Source organism: Mustela erminea, chromosome 19, assembly GCF_009829155.1.
Source record: "Mustela erminea isolate mMusErm1 chromosome 19, mMusErm1.Pri, whole genome shotgun sequence".
NCBI lineage: Eukaryota > Metazoa > Chordata > Mammalia > Carnivora > Mustelidae > Mustela > Mustela erminea.
Window position 1 is genome coordinate 32,785,995 of NC_045632.1, and position 14,816 is coordinate 32,800,810.

The window sequence follows — 14,816 nt, forward strand, 5'->3', positions numbered from 1 at the left end:
TGTTTTGCTTTGTTTTTTGCGGAGTCTAGAGAGGATGGAGGATAACAGTGTAAAAAGTTTACATCTCTGCTCCCTCTGGAGCTCAGGTGATCTTTGCTGCAAAGGCCAGAGCTGCCAGAATAAATAGCAAGAGACCCTCCGAGTGGGGTAGCTAGAGTCCCTCTGTCCTGTGGAAAGAGCCTTGAGATAGGGGTTCTGTCACTTTGCTGGCAGGGTCTCGTTCAAGGCTACCTGTCTTTTTGAGTCTCTGTTTCTTTGCTGACAAGAACGCCAGTTCTAACGCTGCTACTACTAACAGTGAACAATAGCAACATCCCTTCCATCAATAGAACGCTTGCTCTGTGCCAGGCCCTTGATGTGCCTCACTTGGTTTAATCTTTATGACAACCTAAAGAGGGGGAAGCTATGATCCCCTTCTCTGGAAATCCCGGAGCTGCTGGGATAACAAGTTGAAGGCCCAGGATTATTTCAGAGCCCCCTTCTGGCTTTAATTAGACTTATTGCTTCAGGCCTCTCATGGTGGGGCTGGTGGGGAAGGGGACAAGGAGTAGACACGACTCTCTGAGGGTGACCTTAGTGGGCCAAGAGTTGTCTTTTCTCCTCCCTGTGGCTTGCCCCATGGCTCAGGTCCTTGAGGGTCCTAAAGAAATAGTCTTCGGTGCAAGTTTCTGGCCAAAGAGCCATATGGGACTGCCAGCCCCTACTTGAAGACCCCCAAGGCTTATATTGTGACTGTAATAAGCTATTATTAATCTATTAATATACAATTATTAACAATTAAAAAAATTGCTTCTGCAGCCCTGTGGCATAGACATTAATCTTGCCCCATGCTTCGATGAGAGTACAGGCTCGGAGAGGTTAATCAAGGAGCTGCAAGCCACACATTTCTCTGGTGGGGTTGGAAGATTTTGAGATTCTGCAGTAGCTGAGTATGAAGCATCGCTGAGCCAGGGCCCAGATTCCGATTCTCACCATGCCCTCCAGCCTGATGTGAGCAGTTGACCTGTAACTGTAAATCATTCCCCATCTTCAGCCTCTGCTTCTCAGCACTCAGGGCTTGACCTGCTGACCTCGGGCTTATCTTACCCAGCCCCCTCCCCCCATCCATCTACGTCCAGATAGGCCCCTGAACTTCCTCAGGGTGAAATGGAGTCACAGCCCAAATCATTTCCCTTTTCAGGGCCAGGTTCCTCATCAAATGTGGAAGGCAAAAGTTGTTTCTGCCTTTTTCTAGTAACAGCATTAGGAAAGCTCAGTTTTCCTTTGGACAGCCATCTCCCAGGATCAGTCCATGTTTTGAGGGGAAGATTCCACCCCAGGTACCAATCTCTCCGTTGTCAAGGCTCTTTCAGCTGTAAATCTGAGTTCTGTATATCCCCATGTTACAGAAGGGGCCAATTGAGGCTCATGGAGACATCGATTTAGCCAAGGTCAGCCACAGAGCCCAGAAAAGGGATTGGTACTCTAGGTGGGCATGACCCTCAAGCAGAGAACTCTGCCTAAACTGTCACTGGGGGTGCCCTGCTCTGAGGGAGAAAGTCACCTCCAGGGGGCGGAGCTATATGACCAAAGAGGAAGAGCCCATACCTTAAGGGGTGTGGCTAGCGCTCAGAGGGTGGAGCCAGGCCGGAGCGCCCCGAGTCAGAAGGGTGGGGCGAGACCGGACTGTGTCTAGGTGACTCGCGCCTGCGCGGAGCGCCCGCAGCACCGCCGCGGGCTGGGACTCCGGAGAAGCCTCCCCTGGGTCTCCCGGGGCGCTAACTCCCGTGTTTCGCATCCGTCGCTGGGTCCGGTCCGACGGCCCGGCTGGGCCATGAGCCAGTGTGCGGAGGCGGCGGCGGTGGCGGCCACCGTGCCGGGCGCGGACATGGGGAAAGCCGGGCTGCGGCCGCCTATGGTGCCCCGCCAGGCGTCCTTCTTCCCGCCGCCTGTGCCCAACCCTTTCGTGCAGGAGACGCGGATGGGCGCCGCGAGATGTCTCCAGGTGAGAGCGTGGGCCAGGGGAGGGGCGTGGGTCTGACGGTGGAGGCGGACGCAGGTGAGAGATGTGGGACCGAAAGAGGAGGCAGATCCGGAGCGGGATGTGGGTCTGAAAGATGAGGCAGATCCAGGGGAGGGGTGCGGATCTGAGAGGGGAGGCGGAGCCAGGTGAGAGAGGTGAGGGATGTGGGTCTGAGAGAGGAGGCAGGTCCGGGGGCGGGGCCTGGATGGGGGGGGAGCTGTTGTCTGAGGGGCGTGTGGATATGGTGGGGAGGTATCTGGGGTGGGGGGCGCAAGTCTGAGAAGCAAAGGCCATGAGGAATAGAGATGTGGATCTGCAAGGTGAAGGCTTTTGAAAACCATAAGTCTGGAAGGGGCAGAGATGTGCGTATGAGAATTGAGGGCACTTGGAGGATGGTCCAAGGATGTGTGAGAGGAGAAAATGCAAAGAACATGTGGGTCTGAGAGGCAGGTCCTAAACAGGAGAAAGCTGAGCCAGTGGCAGAGGAGACATTCCATGCCGAGAAGGGATATCAGTCTGTGACAAGAGCTTCAACTTGAGTTTGTTAGAGTGGAGGGCTGGGCAATCTACAGGAGAGTGGGCTTGGGAAGTTTCTTTCTTTCTTTCTTTCTTTCTTTCTTTCTTTCTTTCTTTCTTTCTTTCTTCTTCTGCCTTAGGGAAGGAGTGGAGTCAGTCTAGGAGGTGAAGAGTCTAGGAGGTGGAGGTCTGGAATTAGAACAAGTAAGGCTGGGATGATCTAGCTGGAAAGGAGCAGCAAGGATAGGAAATCAGAGTCTAGGAAAAGGGATAATGTGGGTCAACTTAAGGTGTTCAGAAGTCTTCATCCTGATTCGGTCCTGAATCAGTCTTCACTCAAAAGCTTCTAGATTCAACACTTCTCCAAACTTTCTTCCACTGTTAAAAACTGCTGAATACAAAAAGGAAGTTTCCTTTTCTTTCCTTTTTCTTGTAAAACGTTCTTTTACCATTAGCAGTTACATTTGGGTCTGTGGACTTCCTCTTTGGTGCAGTTAGCGATCAAAGAACAAGATAGAGTGTGCAAGCTACGTTTGTCCTGTTGCTGTGCATGAAAAAAGAGGTTTTGATGTTGTCCTGTCCATCTCACATATTTCTTTACTTTAGATTGGAAATGGTGTTATTTTTGCATAGCCCACTTATATGCACTGAGACTTGTCCCCCGCAGTGGGTTAGAGTAATGGTAAATGGGTGTCTGTTGCAGAAGGGTGTGAGAGAGGAAGAGGAAGATAATGTAGTAATATCTCTTTGTAAAGAAACTAAATGTTTAAAAATTTAATCTTCATGTCTTTAAATGGACAGATGCCCCCTTTGTATCTTAAAACTTCTGAAACATTTGTAAATACATGGACTATCACTCAAGATTAATTTTAGTCTAATTTGGTCAAAGTAATCATTCTTAAATGTAAATATGTCTATTTGGCTTCATATTTTGGAGAGAGGACCAAAGTGGTATATTTATAAAGAGACTAATTGTTGGTGTTGGTTTTCTTTTTCTTTTCTTTTCTTTTCTTTTCTTTCCTTCTTTCTTTCTTTCTTTTTTCTTTTTTTTTTTTTTATAGCATGGCCTGTTACTATTTGGAGAGCACTTTCGCATAGCTTTACGAGAGCTATAGTATGATGGAAAGATCACTAGTCGTAAGTCAGGAAACCTGCTCAGGCTGTGCTGTTTATCAGTTCGTTATATGACTTTGGCCAAGTCACTTAACTTCTTTGAACTTCACTTTTCTTATTTATTAAATTGAAATAGTCTTACACCAAAGAGGGGTTAAAATTAAGTGAGAAAATGTGTGAAAAAATCTGGACTGTTCGGTGATTTTAATATTGATAGTTATGCTATACTATGTTGCCTACAAATCTTAAACTGTATTTAAAATTTACAATTTGTATTAAATGGAATTGAATAGGTCTAGGTTTTTTTGTTTTGTGTTGTTTTGTTTTTAATTAAAAATGTAGACCAGAGATGGCTACAACAATGGCTTGAACATCTACGCAAAGGGAAGATTTAACCAGACATGATTGAAAAACAGTATTGTCTGTATTATCAAGTTTAAAAGATCGATATGCTTTCACTTAAGTATGACTTACTGTGATCAATTCAGACTAAATTTAACCTTGAATAATGATCAATATGTTGCTTAAGGGCTGTAGTCACTTTTGTATCTCCTTGTAGGACTTAGCTTTGCCCTTCCCCTTCTCTTTTTGACAATTTAAGGTCCTGCTGCTTAGTGGCATGGAAACAAGTAGCCTAGCTTTCATTTCCTCAATAGAATATGGAATTGAAATAAGCGTTTGGTAGTAATTGTGGGTCATTTATCATACCAGAAGTATTTGTTAAATATCATTGTGTACCAGGCACAATGCTAATTTCTGGAGATATAGCAGTGGACAAGAGAAACAAGAACTCTGCCTATGAAGAAAATCCAGAGAAGAAGATTACATTAACAGAATGTTGAAAGAAGGTCTCCCTCCAAAGATGATGCATTACCAAATGAGAATATGATGGGGGATCCTCTTATTTTGTCAAAGAGTTAATCAAAGTTGGTTTATTTACTGTTAAATACTATTATTTGTTGCAGACCTGGAAATGGCACACAAAAAATTAGCCCAATATTTGACAACTTAATTAAGGTGTTCATTCACATTTTGAATGTGAGTTAGCTTATGTGAATATACTATAACCTCACTCTAACTCTATCTTCAGGATCTATGCTATGGCCCTTTCTTGCAGTAAAGATTATTTCTAGGTCATTTGCAAGGCTGTTTGCAAGGCTTATTTGACCTGCCTTGGAGGGCACCCACTGCAGTCTTTTCTCTGGGGGTGTTTGCCAAAACAATCAGAGGCAATTGCTGAACGTGACAGCTACCTGAGGCAGTGACTAATGATTGGAGCAAACAATAGGCTTAACCAAACAGCTTGCAAGAAGAAGCAAGGGAATGAGATGCCCATAAGGGTTTGACATATTCATGGGAATCTAGAAGGGTATCTACATGTATAGGTCTGTGTGTATTCCCAACAACAACAACAACAACAACAACAGACTATCCTAAGCTCTCATCTCTACCTAACCATCAGGCTTTGTACAAAGAGGAGGTAAAAGCTAAGGCAGAGCTGTGGACTTCCACTTGGCTGTGTGTTGAAGGTGTGTTCCAACATGTGCACAGAGACTCTTCACAAACATTGAGGAACTTACTGATTCCAGGCACTGAAGGAAATCTTATTTAATATTAGCTGACTCCCAAACTAACTGGTCAGAGACTTCAGTAGCCACACAGGACACATGACAAAGAATACAATCTTTATAGAATTACATCATAACAGTTACTGAACAAGCAAATAACAACAACAGATAGCAATAACAATGCACCTTGGTGATGGAAGAGAATCTGATTTTCAGAGTTGTTACATTATTTTAAATGTTTGGTTTTCAACAAAAAAATTGCAAAATATGCAACAAACAATAAAGTATGTCCCATAATAGCAGTCAATAAAAACTGTCTCCAAGGGATCCCAGATGTTGGACCTACTATCCAAAAATTTTAAGTCAGATATTTTAAATATGTTCAAATAACGAAAGGAAAAAAAAACCATGTGAAAAGAACGAAAGGAAAATATGAGACAGTGAATCACCAAATAGAGACGATCAGTAGAGATAGAAATTATTTAAATTATTTTAAAAAGAACCAAAAAGAAGTACAATAACTGAAATGAAAAATTCACTAGAGGGACTCAACAGCAGACTTGAGCAAACAGAAGAATCAGCAAATTTAAAGATAGTTCAATTGAGATTAATTGATCTGAGGAACAGAAAGAAAAAAGGTTGAAGAAAAGTGAACAGAACCTCAGAGACCTGTAAGATATTATCAGGTGTGTCAACATAAGCAGAATGGGAGCCACAGAAGGAGGCAAAGAATTTTTGAAGAAAAAATGGCTGAAAACTTGCCAAATTTAGTGAAAAATATTAACACATTCAAAAAGCTTAATGATTTCTAAGTATAATAAACTCAAAGATATCCATACCTATACATATCATAATCAAACTGTTAAAAGGCAAAGAAGGAAAGAGACTCTTGAAAGCAGAAAGAGAGAAGTAATTCATCATACAGAAAGGGATCCTGAATAAGAGTGATGTCTGATTGTTCATCAGGAACCATGGAGGCTAGAAGGCAATAGGATGATATACTCAAAGTGCTGAAAGTAGAATATTGTCAACTAGGATTTATATAGTCAGAAAAACTATCCTTCAAAAATAGAGGAGAAATTAACAAAAACAGAATTTGTCACTGGTACACATGCTCTGAAAGAGATACTGCAGGGAGACCTTTGGTTGAAATGACACTAGAGAGTAACTCCAATCCACATGAAGAAATCAAAATACTGGTAAAGATAACTACATGTATAAATATAAAAGACACCATAAATATAATTTTTATTTGTAAATCTTTTGTCTTCTATGTGATCTTTTTAAAAATTAATTAATTAATTAATTTGACAGACAGAGATCACAAGTAGGCGGCGGGGGGCGGGGAGCAGGCTCTCCGCTGAGCAGAGAGCCCGATACGGGGCTCAATTCCAGGACCCTGGGATCATGACCCAAGCTGAAGGCAGAGTCTTTAACCCACTGAACCAACCAGGCACCCCTGTCTTGCATGATTAAAGGACAACTACATAGGGGCACCTAGGTGGCTCAGTCAGTTAAGCATCCAACTCTTGATTTCAGCTCAGGCCATGATTTCAGGATTCTGGGATCAAGTTCTGTATTGGGCTCCACACTCAGTGGGGAATCTTCTTCTCTCCTCTCCTTCTGTCCCTCCCCTGACTCATGTGCACACATATGCTCTCTTTCTAAAATAAATAAATCTTTTTTAAAAAGACAATCACACAAAGCAATGTTTAGAAATCTGTGTTGATAAATATACAATGTATAAGATGTAATTTATATGACAAAATTAGCAAACAGGAGGAAGGAGGAAATAGAGTTGAGCTATTAGCGCACAATTTTTATATCCTGTTATAATTAAGTTGGTATTAATCCAAGCTAGGTTACTGTAAATGAAGTTGGGAACACTTAGGACAACCACTAAGAAAATTAATTTTAAAAGAAGTGACAAGGGAATTAAGATGGTACACTAGAAAATATTACTTAACATAAAAGAAGGTAATAATGGAGAAATAGAGAAATGAAAAAGACATAGATATGTAGAAAGCAAGTAGCAAAAGAGCAGATTTAAATCTTACCAATAATTACATTAAATATAAATGGAAGTGAGAGATGGAAGAATTGATAAAAATACACAATCCAACTCTATACTATATAAAAAGACACACTTCAGATTCAAAGACCCAAATAGGTTGAAAGTAAAAGAATAGAAAAAGATACACCATGCAAACAGTAACCAAGAGAGAACTGGAAGGGCCATATTAATATTAAATAAAAAAGACCTTAAGACAGACATTGTTACTAGAGGTAAAGGAAGACACGTTACAATGGTAAAAGGGTTACATCATCAAGAAAACAATTAGAACCATATATGCACCTAAGAGCAGAGCACCAAATACACAAAGCAAAACAAATTGAAGCAGAAAATACACAATTCAACAATAGTACTTAGAGACTTCAGTTCCCCACTGTGAATAGTGGTAGAACAATGAAACAAAATATAAACAAGAAAAAGTCTTGAACAACACTCAACTAAGAAATACATAAAGAGAGCAGTCCATCCAGCAATAGCAGAAAACACATTTTCTCAAGTGCCCAAGGAATATTCTCTAAGACAATTATAGTAGGCTATAAAACAGGTTTCAATAAAGGTAGGGGGATTATAATAATGTATGTCATCCAACCACAATGGATTGCAATTAGGAAAAAATAAGAAATTGGGACACCTGGGTGGCTCAGTGGGTTAAAGCCTCTGCCTTCGGCTCAGGTTATGATCCGGGGTCCTGGGATCAGGCCCCACATCGGGCTCTCTGCTCGACAGGGGGCCTGCTTCCTCCTCTCTCTCTGCCTGCCTCTCTGCCTACCTGTGATCTCTGTCTATCAAATAAATAAATAAAATCTTAAAAAAAAATAAGAAATTTAGGAAATTTACAAATAAGTGGAAATTAAATTACTGCTAAATAATCAGTAATTCAAAGAAGAAATCATAAGAAATATTTGTAAGTACTTTGAGATGAATGAAAACGAAGACAGTGTGTAAAAAATATGTGGCTAGCATTACCTTGAAAACAGCATCTGAAAAAATATAAGAAAGGGTTAAACTGGGGGTCCTAGCCAGTGCAATGAAATAAGAGAAGAATTACAAGACAGAGAGATGAGAAAAGAAAGTGAATTTTCTCAGTCAGAGAAAATCAAATACCTTGTGATTTCTCTCATATGTGGAATTTAAGAAACAGACAAATAACAAACAAAATAAGCAAAGGGGAAAAGAGAGAGACAAACTGAGAAACAGACTCAGAACCATAGAGAACAAACCTATAGTTGTTACCAAAGGGGAAGTGGGTGGGGGAATTGGTAAAACAGGTGATGGGGAGTAAGGAAGGCACTCTTCCTGATGAGCACTGGGTGATGCATGGAATTGTTGAATCACTATATTGCACATCTGAAACTAGGAGGACACTGTAATGTTCCCCTAACTAGAATTTAAAATAAAATTTTAAAAAATTAAAAATACAAAAAGAAAGAAAAAATTCTAACTATTTATTTCACAGATGTCATGTTTGTATATGGAGAACATTCTAAAGAACCTACAAAGTGGCTAACACCTAGAACTAGTAACTGAACTTGGCTAGGTTGTAGGACATAAGATTAAAACTTAAAACCAGTTACATGTCTGTATACTAGTACCAAACAATTGCCATGTGAAATTAAATTATCTTGTTTATAATAGCAATAAAATAACATTAAACAATTAGGAATATATTTAACCAAACCATTGAAAACAACAAAACACTGTTGTGAGGAATTAATGAAACTTTACATAAGTGGAGAGATATGTTATGTCTGTAAATTGGAAGAGTCAATATTATCATGGTGATAATTCCTCCTAAATTGACCTATAGATTCAATGAAACCCTAATAAAAATCCCAATAGACTTTTTTGTTGGGGTAGAAACTGGCAAATTAATTCTGAAATATATGTGAAAATGCAAAGGAACTAGAGTAGCCCAAAAAAAGTTTGAAGAAGAAAACGCTGCAGAACACAGTACCTGATTTTAAGACTTATTAAAATACACACACACACACACACACACAAAACTTGCAGAGTTGAGAGAATGGGGTATGGACAGAAGAGCAGATGAACCAAGCAACGAAACATAAGAGAGAGCCCACACATATGTGTTTGATTGATTTTTGATAAAGTTGTCAGGAAAATTCATTATCGAGTATCAAGTCTTTTCAACAAATGGTGTTGGGACAACCAGATAGAGGCTATGGATGAAAACTAACCTCGATCTCTAGCACATACCACACACAGAAAGTAATTTAACATGGATCATGGACTGAAATAAGCTAACACCATACAGCTTCTAGAAGAAGAGAATATAAAATATCATCATGGCCTAGAGGTAAGTAAAGATTTCTTAGAAGCGACACAGAAAACTAAAACTAAAAATTGATAAATTAGTCTACATCAGAATTAAAATTCTTCTCATCAAAAGATACCATTAAGAAAATGAAACGGCGGGGCATCTGGGTGGCTCAGTGGGTTAAGCCTCTGCCTTTGGCTCAGGTCATGATCCTAGGATCCTGGGATCAAGCCCCGCATCAGGCTCTCTGCTCAGTAGGGAGGCTGCTCCCCCGCCTCCCGCCCCCGCCTGCTGCTCTGCCTACTTGTGAACTCTCTTTGTCAAATTAATAAATAAAATCTTAAAAAAAAAAAAGAAAAGAAAATGAAAAGGCAAGACATGGGCTGGGAGAAAATATTTCAGTACATATAACGACAAAGGTCTTATATGTGGAACATATAAAGAACTCCTACAAATTGATAAGGAAACAATGAACAAACCTGTAAAAATGGGCCAAAGACTTGAACAGACACTTATGAAGAGTTAAGGGAGTGACCAATAAGCACACGAAGAATGTGTGCAACCACACTGTTCATCAAGGAAATGTGCATGAAGGCCACATGAGATATTATTTTATACCCACGTGAATGGCTACAACACCAAATGTTGATGAGGACGTGGAGCAACAAAAACTTTTTATACTTTGTTGGTGAGGTAAGATGATACAACCATTGGAAAAACAATGGGGCAGTTTCTTATAAAGTTAATCATACCCTGGGGCGCCTGGGTGGCTCAGTTGGTCACGAGTCTACCTTCGGCTCAGGTCATAATCCCAGGGTGCTGGGATTGAGCCCCACATAGGACTCCCTGCTCAGTGGAGAGTCTGCTCTCTCCATCTGCCTCTCCCCCTGCTCATGCTCTCTCTCTCTCTCAAATAAATAAAATCTTAAAAAAAAAATAATAAGTTAACCGTACCCTGACCCAACAGTTTCACTCCTGATGAAGTCAAAATCTATGTCCACACAGAGACTTGAACATTAATGTCCATGAGAGCTATATTCATAATAGCTAAATGTCCATACAAAGAAGAATGGATAAGTGAATCATGGTATATTCATACAGTGGAATAGTAACTCTGCCATTGAAAAGGGTTCACTACTGGTACATAATGACGATGTGGGAGAATCTCACATTTGAAGGGAAAGAAGCCAGACATAAAAAGAACACCTACTGAGTGATTTCTATATGACAATCTAGAACAGGCAAAACTAGGGTGAAAAGGAGCCTGTCACCAGCTTCCAAGGGCCAGGGAGGGTGTTTCGACTGCTGAGAGGCATAAAGGAACTTTTTTGGGTGATCGGACTGTTCTGTATCTTGACTGCCGTGGTGTTTGCTTAGGGAAATATATTTGAAGAACTCATAATCTGGGGCACTTGGGTGGCTCAGAGGGTTAAGCCTCTGTCTTCAGCTCCGGTCATGGTCTCAGGGTCCTGGGATCGAGCCCTGCATCAGGCTCTCTGCTCAGTGGAGAGCCTGCTTCTGCCTCTCTCTCTACCTGCCTCTCTGCCTACTTGTGATCTCTCTGTCTGTGTCAAATAAATAAATAAAATCTGAAAAAAAAAACTTCATAATCTGCACACTTAAAGTAGATGCATTTTTATTTTATATAAATTATGCCTTGATAAAGTTGATTTTTTAAAAAAGCATCCTAAGACCAAATGTTGGCAAGTGACCAAAATTATCCTACGTTGCCAGTAACACTTGGAACTATTACAATCACTGTGGAGAGTACTTTGGCAGTTTCTTATCAAGTTGAACTGTCTGTAACCCAGCAATTCCCCTCCCAGGATGAGAAAGGAAAACACGTATCTGTGAAAAGGTTTGTACAAGAATGTTCATAGGGGCTTCAATCATAAGAGCCCTCGACGGGAAACAAGCCAAAGATTGATCAACAGAAGACTAAATAAATTGCCCCATATGCATACAGTGGAATCATATTCTGCAATCAAAAATAATGAATTACTCATTTGCAAAATCACATAATTGAATTACAAAAACAATACGTTAAGTGAAAGAAGCTTAGACACATAAGAATGCATAATGTATGATTCCTTCATATGACGTTCAAGAACAGACAAAACTAATCTCTGGTGATAGAAGTCTCGCATTGGTTGCCTAAGAGGGTAGGAAGAGACCCGAGGTGACTGGAGGACAGGCATCGTCTGTGTCTTGATTGCGGTGGTGGTAGGTACAAGAGCACACATTTATGAAAACTCACGAAGTTGGGCACCTGGGTGGCTCAGTGGGTTAAAGTCTCCGCCTTCAGCTCAGGTCATGATCCCAGAGTCCTGGGATCGAGCCCCACATCGGGCTCTCTGCTCTGCAGGGAGTCTGATTTCTCCTCTCTCTCTGTCTGCTTGTGATCTCTGTCTGTCAAATAAATAAATAAAATCTTTAAAAAAAAAAAACCCTCAGCTATCTACTGAAGAGCTGTGCATTTCCTTGTATAATTTTGACTTCAAACACGCACACATGCACACACATAATTTGACAGAGATCAAATTAGATGTTAAATCGTCTGACAGAAAAGTAGGATCATTTTAGTGTTCCTCATAAATTATTTGATGATGCCCAGATTCACATTAAGGGCCAGGAAAAGCAGAAGGACAGCGCTGTTTGAATAGTGTGGTTGGCTAATAGAAGGATAATTTAGCATGCATGAAAAAAGTCAATATGGTGGGACGCCAATTAAGCATCTGCCTTTGGCTCAGGTCATGATCCCAGAGTCCTGGGATCCCGTCCCGCATTGGGCCCTTGCTCAGCAGGGAGCCTGCTTTTCCCTCTGCCTCTGCCTCTCCCCCTGCTTGTGTGTGCTCTCTCTCTCCCTCTCTCTGACAAATAAATTTTTTAAATCTTTTAGAAAAAAAAAGTCAATATGGTATAGGATTAAGAGCAAAGGCTTTGTAACCAAGCTGCATTCAACCCTTCCCCCCACTCAGTAAGTATGATCTTAAGTAGCATCACTTAAGTTCCTTTGTGCCATTCTTTTCCCATATATAAAACAGCCTAAGGTTATAGGAATCAAATGGGTCCCTATATGCCAAGTGCTTCTTGCGCCCATTATATAATAAGCATTCATGTATTATTGGCCATTCTTACTAACTTTCATTCTTATTCTTACTTGTTTTTTATTTTATTTTTTCCTTCTCCATCTTCTTACTGTCGTTAGTTATAAAGGACTGGCAGGTCTATAAAATAACGCACTTATGGGGCGGCTGGGTGGCTCAGTGGGTTAAGCCTCTGCCTTCGGCTCAGGTCATGATCCCAGGGTCCTGTGATCGAGCCCTGCATCAGGCTCTCTGCTCCGCGAGAAGCCTGCTTCCTCCTCTCTCTGCCTGCCTCTCTGCTTACCGGTGATTTCTCTCTGTCAAATAAATAAATAAAATCTTAAAAAAAAAAAAAAACGCACTTACTCGTTCACACTCTAATACCTTCATTAACACTCTTCCTTCTATTGATAGCTCTCAAAAACCAATTTCCCCTCTTACCTTGCTAGCTTCTGCTTGTCTTTCAAGACCATTCAGCCTTCAGCTCCTCCAGGAAGCTTTCCCTGACTGTGTAGTGAGATACTGCATTTCCCCAACATCCTCTAGTCACTTTCCTTAACGAACAGATAAGATGTTCTTATAGTGCCTGGTTTTCTTCACTGTTGCTTTTGCTACATTGTAGGTGGTGTACAGCAGGATATAGTACATTATTTTTCTTTGAGCTGAGATTCATGTCTGGCGCGGGGTAATATTCATTTCATCCTTTAATGAACACATGAATGACACAAAACGTTGCTCTTCTGTGTTTCTGGTTGATAGCCAGAACATTAAAATACTGTCCATTCATCTATTTTTTTTTTTTTTAACTTTGTGCTTTCAGATTTTCTTTCTTGGAATTATCCTGCTTCCAATCCGCGTCTTGTTGGTCGCATTAATTGTATTACTCGCCTGGCCATTTGCCGCCCTTTCAACTGTATGCTGTCCCGAAAAGCTGACCCATCCAATAACTGGTTGGAGGAGGTAAGAAAGAATAATGTCTAAATGTTAAGTAAATCAAATAAAGAAGAGTTTACCATAGTTCAGTCATCGATCGATAGCTTTAGCTACTGCTGCCAACTCAGTAGTCACCATTTATTTCCATTTCTCAGATGAAACGATTATTAATTAATCATTTGGAGAAATTGCTGCCTGAGCACCTTGGGATAATCTGGTGAAGCTGTAATTTCCTAGTATTAAAATGTGGTTTTCTGAGTTATTGCTGAAAAGCGATAGATCCCTTGTTCTGGAAGACCCAGGTAGTAGGCCTGAAACTATTACAGCTGAAAAATGCCTTTCTTCTGCTCTCCCTCAGTCTTGACATTGGCTTTTGTCCCTTCATAGTAACTACGTATTTTCTGCAGTGGCATAATTAGGCAGGTCAGTTACAGTGTATTGAATACTTCAGTGATTATTGTTAATCACAGTTTAATTCTTAATCAGTAGAGCCTAGCCTTTTTAAAACATCAGCGTAGAAGCAGAATGGAATTGCTTCTCAAGCATTATCTCCTTAGGGGGGTGTTAGAGAATAGACTTAGCACAAATTAACAAAGTTACTGGTCAAAGTTCACTCCCCTGGGACAGAGCCAACTTGTTGCCTTATGTTTTATCCTGAGAGTGAAGCCTTTTAAAATGTGCATTCCTTGGAATGGGAAGCCATTGCTGAGTTTTAGGGCACTGTCGAACTTTCTAAAATTGTGCACATTTTTTTTTCTTTGTACGCAGGGTCCATTCCTTCCATCCAAATCTCAAAAGAGAATGTCCTCCAAAAATTTTTGAAAACCACTGTTCTAGAAACTTTTAAAAATATGCAATTCACCATCCAGTTCATGTTCTAGTAAATAAATGTCAACATTCAGCCCAAGGCTGGTTACTGAATCCAAGGCTGGCAGTGTCCCCAGAGAACTAATACTACCTCAATCCTTGGAAATTGCACTGCTTTGTTTTAGAGCTCAAGGTTGTATGTCACTAAAAATTACTTTATGAGAGGTTCGTTTTTTGGGTTTTGTTTTTTGGTTTTGGTTTTTTGTTTTTTCCATGATGTGCCCATCCCTTTCAATTACCCCTTTGGTTTCTATCGTTAATGGCTTATGGAGCCCTATAATGATGGAGGGAATAGTCCAAGAATCCAGAAAACAGATTTAATAAATGTTAGGGGAAAAAAAAAGTTCTATTTTTGCCTATTAAGCAAGTATCTCTACTTATT

The 14,816-nt window shown here is 40.6% G+C and overlaps 1 protein-coding gene across 1 annotated transcript in view; it reads left to right on the forward strand.

The window, feature by feature from the left end:
* The first annotated feature begins 1,630 nt into the window (after positions 1-1,630).
* The window catches only part of LPCAT2 (lysophosphatidylcholine acyltransferase 2), a 65,697-nt gene continuing 52,511 nt past the window's right edge, over positions 1,631-14,816 (forward strand). The window contains exons 1-2 of the mRNA XM_032324097.1: positions 1,631-1,984; positions 13,455-13,594. Coding sequence (XP_032179988.1) covers positions 1,814-1,984; positions 13,455-13,594 — 311 coding nt within the window. The 5' untranslated portion in view covers positions 1,631-1,813. The remainder of the gene's footprint in view (positions 1,985-13,454; positions 13,595-14,816) is intronic.